Below are 5,934 nucleotides of genomic sequence, written 5' to 3'. Positions count from 1 at the left end.
GATATTTCTCCGTTGCATGAGCAGAAATATCTCGATGATCTCTCCTGTTACGAAGGTCACGTGTAAAGCGTGGAATCTGTTAACAGTGCACTTAAATTAATAGAAGCAATTAAAAAAAGCCCTATTGCTCTGAGCATCTAATTTCATAAATTTTTCTCCGTGGTTCGTGAACATCGTGTGGAAACAGCAAGGCGCGCGCTGCCCGTTGCCGTTTTCACTTTCTGCGCTCTTGTTAGTGGTGTTCCTTAATGCTTTTTAAACGACGGCTTGCCTCCAAAATAGATTAAAGACGTCGCGTTTTGCCTTGAGAAGTGGAAACGTCTAACTGGTGTTTTTCTTTTCCAGCTCGTACTTCCCGAGTACCTCATCCATGCATTCTTCTGTGTTATGTTTCTCTGTGCGGCAGAGTGGCTTACGCTGGGTCTCAATATGCCTTTGCTGGCTTATCATATTTGGAGGTAATATTGACGGGTCTGCTAGCTCTCTCCTCACATTAACTGTTACTCGTTCTCCCGTTGCAGTGCTTCCTGCTAAGTGTTCTCTGTCTTTGGCAAATAAAGCTGCTTCCTGATAGGACGTTGAGAAAGTTTACGTCATGGCTGTAAAAGAAGAACCGCCACTTTGCTGTCTCTGTCAGTTTTTATTCTCTCGTGCTCTGCAAGACGAGTGGTGTTGGGTGTGCGTTGAAGGGCTGAACCCTCAGAGGCGTGCTGGTACTGCAGACGCGCGGCTTGGGTTGCCGGGAGAGGTGGCAACCCCGCTTTCCTCCCGCCATGGGCACTGCCTCTCCTTGTGCTGGAATTGGCCCCGTGCAGGGAGCTGCAGGAGGGAGCCCAGCACGACGGTTTTCATGGAGGGGCGGAGGCGGGACCATTCCTTTTGCCGGTAGCCTGCGTTAGTCTGCAGTTTCCGGATCATTTTGTATTGATCCGTATGAATATTCCATCAGCACGGGTAGCCAGCGCGTGCGTTGTTAACGAGCGGAGGCTCTAGGTTACCTAGGGTGATCCGTCCGTCTCCCAATCCTTCCATAAGGAATCCCATTTTTCGTGTATTTATAAATTTGTCCTGTTTCCTTTTGGTGTGCTGGAGTTCAGCACGCTTCGAGGCTGAGGTCGCTGCACCGTCTGTGAAAGCTCGTCCATAGGCACGTGTAGTTTGGAGCTCCGTGTTGCTCTTGTAACCTGCCCATCTCCTCCACGGAGCTGATGGACTTTGCCGTAAGGGGTGTGATTCCTTGTCTTTGTTCTGACGTTCCAGGGTGGGTGGGGGGCAGGAACCAATGTTCCCCGGCGCCGTCACCCCAGAACTAACTGTGCATCACTTCCAGGTACATGAGTAGACCCGTGATGAGCGGCCCCGGTCTGTATGATCCTACGACCATCATGAATGCAGATATTTTAGCCTATTGCCAGAAAGAAGGATGGTGCAAATTAGCGTTCTACCTTCTATCATTTTTTTACTACCTATACGGGTAAGTTTTTTTCCCCTCTGTCTCCCATCTAATCTTCGGTCTGAAATCTTTGGCTCGGTGCACGAGATCATAGAATCATAGAATGGTTTGGGTTGGAAGGGACCTTAGAGATCATCCAGTTCCAACCCCCCTGCCATGGGCAGGGACACCTTGCACTAGACCAGGTTGCTCAAAGCCACATCCAGCCTGGCCTTGAAGACATCCAGGGATGGGGCATCCACAACATCTCTGGGCAGCCTGTTCCAGTGCCTCCCCACCCTCTCTGTGAAGAATTTCTTCCTGATATCTAATCTAAACCTCCCTGATTTCAATTTATACCCATTACCCCTTGTCCTATCACTACAGGCTCTTGTAAAAAGTCCTCTCCCAGCACCCTTGTAGCCCCCTTCAGATACTGGAAAGCTACAATGAGGTCTCCTCGGAGCCTCCTCTTCTCCAGGCTGAACAAGCCCAGTTCTTGCAGCCTTTCGTCATAGCAGAGGTGCTCCAGCCCTCTGATCATCTGATAATGAGATCTGATTATCTGATCATGAGATAAATTTTCTAACTAGGAATATGTGGAGTGCCCACTTGTCTGAAAAAGAATCTATCATCACCGTTTATTCTGTTTTAAAACACAAGTCTTAACTGGGTCGGAATTGCTGTTTTGTGTCTGCATGCCACGATGGGAGACTTGCAAGCTCCAAGGTTTTCTTCTCCTACACTTGATACCCACGCCCAGTATTTTCATTAGGAAGCTGGAACAGGAAGATTCTCAGAGTATTTTGATGTAAATATGATTTTTTTTTTGGTTTTTCTGGTTGAAGCCAAAGGTAGAATTAACGCGTGCACATGGGGCTCCCTGTTGGTGTCACTGGGTGTGGTGACTGCTCGTTGCATCCCTTTGCGCCGTGCTTTCTTACGCCCTCCGTGCGTGTTTTCTGTAAAATCTTCACTCACCATCCACGTACCTCCCAGAGACTTGTTCCGTAGAACACAGGACTCTGGTTAAATGTATAACCCTGACCGAAATGGTGCCTCTTAACCTCTGTATTTTATTTTCCAGCATGATTTATGTTCTGGTGAGCTCTTAAGAAGACCTTGGGCGAGCTTTGTTCCAGTCAAGTGCATGCAAAAGCCACAAAACCTGGATTCTTTACGACGATAACCTCTTACCAAGATTAAATACGGAATCTGATGATCGTGTTTGCGTTAGAAAACGATGACTCCCCTATTTTTAAGACATTTCCACATTTTATGCTTGTGGAAAGACTGTTTTCTTATATTTTACCGGGACACTGAAATTAAAGAATGACGTGTAAATTAACACAAAGATGGCGGGGTCTTGACAAGTTTTGACTTTGCACTCCCCAAGGAACAGCCATAATCTTCACGTAGGCGTCGGTGCTGACGAGCCGTAGTGCGCTAGGGATTTTCTTTAGGCTGGGCTTCGTAGTGGCTGGTGTGGACTTGCGTTATCCCACTCTACCTGTAAATCAGCTGTAGCTGCCGAGTGCTTGGGAAGGACTGGAAGTGCTGTTCCGTCCGTAGGCGATGCTGGGCTTAAGAGATGAATTCATGGACACAATTGCAAAACCAGGAGTTGTATTTTGGTTTATTTCCTTTTATTTTTCTATCTGGTTGCTCTTTTCCCTGTATGTGCATGGCTCAGACTTTTGTATTTTCGCCGAATGTTAGCCTTGCTGTAATCTTAAGCACGTGTCATGATAGGGGAAGTTGAATTGTCCATGAAGGAGTAAATTTAAATGATTATTTTTTTTTTAATGTCTGTACTGTTTTATTAACAAAAGGACAAACCTACAACACTTATCAAGTCCGATGATGAAAATACTCTTGGGTTTCAGAGTAATACTACAGACCTTTTCAAAGCAGAAAGTGAGATTGTGAAACTGCCCTGCTGTTCCTTAGTGCAATAAATAATAATTCAGACACACTCCTTTTTACCTGGTGCCTTGTTTTGGGTTTAAATCGGACAGATTCTTGCTGTATTCGTCTGTTTGTGATGGATAATTGCATCACCTGTTAAAAACAGAACGCTGGACCAAATAACGCCTGGAAAAGGGAAGCTCCGATGTCCTGTTTTCATCATTTCGCGAGCCTGCAGATAAACAGGAGATGGGGCAGGGGGAAGATGTTTCAGCTGAACGGATAACGTTGCATTGTAATTGTGACTGCGAAGAGCTGCTTCACTTAGGAGTAATAATTAGGAACCTTTTCCATTTACCTGTGCTGGAAAATAATGAATAGTTTGAGTTCCAGTAAAACGCTTTTGTATAAACTGTTTATTTGTCACTTTGGGTCTCTGGGGCGTTGGACGCGGTACGAGCCGGATGCGCGGGCTTAGGCCAGAAACGCGGCTGCTCCCACGTCGCTGTGCTGGGCAGTGGCAGCGACTGCGGAAACGGGGCAGGTAGGGAATGTCTCTTCCTGAAGAGTGGGAGGAGGTGTTTGGAAACCTTCCAAATTTGCCTGGGCTAGAGGTTTGGTGTTGGAAACAACCTTTGAGTAGCTTTTCTTCCATTGATTCTTCCTGGAGAAGAGGAGGCTCCGAGGAGACCTTATTGCAGCCTTCCAGTGCCTGAAGGGGCTACAAGGAAGCTGGGGGGGACTTTTTACAAGGGCCTGTAGTGACAGGACAAGGGGTAACGGGTTTAAATTGAAAGTGGGGAGGTTTAGATTGGATATCAGGAAGAAATTCTTCCCGGAGAGGGTGGGGAGGCACTGGGACACGTTGCCCAGAGAAGCTGTGGATGCCCCATCCCTGGAAGTGTCCAAGGCCAGGCTGGATGAGGCTTGGAGCAACCTGGTCTAGTGGAAGGGGTCCCTGCCCATGGCAGGGGGGGTGGAACTGGATGATCTTTGAGGTCCCTTCCCACCCAAACCATTCTGGGATTCAGTTGTTGGGCACTTTTATAACCTAGTGTGGCAGATACCCCCAGCCAGCGTACTCGGACATAGTCAGTATGTAAACAATACATGTCTCAGTGCTCTCCCAGACTTTATTTTGTGCCTCTAAGCTCTTTATTTTTCAAGGCATATTGAAAATTTCCCCCTTTCCATGTTACTCATGCTGGACGTGATTGAATAAACCTTCATCGCATCATCTTTCACAGCAGTGAAGTCTTAATCTCTTCTTGATTATCTCCCCAGAGCTTTGTGATTATCCTTTCTCCTCCACAAGTTTTCCTTTTCTAAGCTCAAGGAGGCCAGAACTGTTGCCATCGCACGCGATTTAGGTGCCCAGGGGATTTAGAGTGGCAGCTGCTTGCTCCCCTCTTCTGAACTCCTCTCAGCAACATCCTGGGAGTTCAGGCTGTGATAATTTCAAAATCCCTTTCCTAAGTAATGACAGATACCCGACAGCGACTTCAGCCTGCGTAGGCAAAACTCATTAACCCTTTGGTGTAGTTGTGTATTTGTTAATCTGTTACGGAAATGAGACTCGTAGCCCCTGGCTCTCTGTGATCTTCTGAAAAGAAACCTGTCATTCCCTTGGTATTTGGGCTGATTTAAGCCGAGTTCCACACCAGAATAACCAGTGTAGGATTTATGGGCATTTATGGCTTCCCACACCCCCCTCCAGCTGCACAGGCTTTACCAGGAGTCTTTAGCGAACTGGTTGTGACACTTGCACTGTCCTGCAGCTGCCAGGCTTTTCCCTTTTTGCCACTAACCCCAGGAGCAAAATGCTCCCGTGGAGTCCGTTAAATGCACGAGAACTGAAGAATTTCACTAATCGCATTTCAGAGGTCTTTAAACAGTCAAAACACTGCAGAGAAAGGTCAGAGCGCAAACGCTGTGAGAACGCAGCATCCTTTGGAGAACGCGGTGTAGACGCACTTTAAAGAGAAGGTTGGTGTCTGCCAGCACCCAGCCAGGCGCCCTGAGCCTTGTCCCCTGCGCCCTCACTGTCTGTGTCCCACCGGAGCAGGCCTCGTGGGAGCACTGACACACATGGAGATGTGCACGTGCGGTACTAGTCCTGTCTCTTCAAAACATGGACAGTGATCGGTTGTTGGATTTCCAGGAGGCAAAAGAGCATGAATAAGATAAATATGTCTCTCCCTGTCAGCAATTTCCTGCTAAGCCATCTCACACGGTGTCTGAATTCCTTCCCTTGTGAGGATTCAACAAGGCCAAGTGCAAGGTCCTGCACCTGGGTCGGGGCAATCCCAGCACAAGGACAGGCTGGGTGGAGAGTGGATAGAGAGCAGCTCCGAGGAGAAGGACTTGGGGGTACTGTTGGATGAAAAGCTGGACATGAGCCAGCCGTGTGCGCTGGCAGCCCAGAAAGCCCACCGTATCCTGGGCTGGATCCGGAGAAGGGTGGGCAGGGGGGCGAGGGAGGGGATTCTGCCCCTCTGCTCCACTCTGGGGAGACCCCCACCTGCAGTTCTGCTGCAGCTCTGGGCCCCCAACAGCAGAAGGACACGGAGCTGTTGGAGCGAGTCCAGAGGAGG

At 48.3% G+C, this 5,934-nt stretch overlaps 1 protein-coding gene across 1 annotated transcript in view; it reads left to right on the top strand.

Annotated features, from left to right (window-relative positions):
• The window catches only part of CNIH1 (cornichon family AMPA receptor auxiliary protein 1), a gene marked incomplete at its 5' end in the record, with an annotated part of 5,789 nt that extends 2,849 nt beyond the window's left edge, over nucleotides 1–2,940 (top strand). Inside the window, 3 exons of the mRNA XM_010156162.1 lie at nucleotides 346–458; nucleotides 1,331–1,474; nucleotides 2,520–2,940. Of these exons, the coding sequence (XP_010154464.1) occupies nucleotides 346–458; nucleotides 1,331–1,474; nucleotides 2,520–2,547 (285 nt within the window). The remainder of the gene's footprint in view (nucleotides 1–345; nucleotides 459–1,330; nucleotides 1,475–2,519) is intronic.
• Between the last annotated feature and the right edge of the window lie 2,994 nt (nucleotides 2,941–5,934).

This window comes from Eurypyga helias, unplaced genomic scaffold, assembly GCF_000690775.1.
Source record: "Eurypyga helias isolate BGI_N326 unplaced genomic scaffold, ASM69077v1 scaffold12497, whole genome shotgun sequence".
Lineage (NCBI taxonomy): Eukaryota > Metazoa > Chordata > Aves > Eurypygiformes > Eurypygidae > Eurypyga > Eurypyga helias.
Note: the sequence above shows the minus strand (reverse complement) of the source record. Positions and strands in the feature narration are given on the sequence as shown.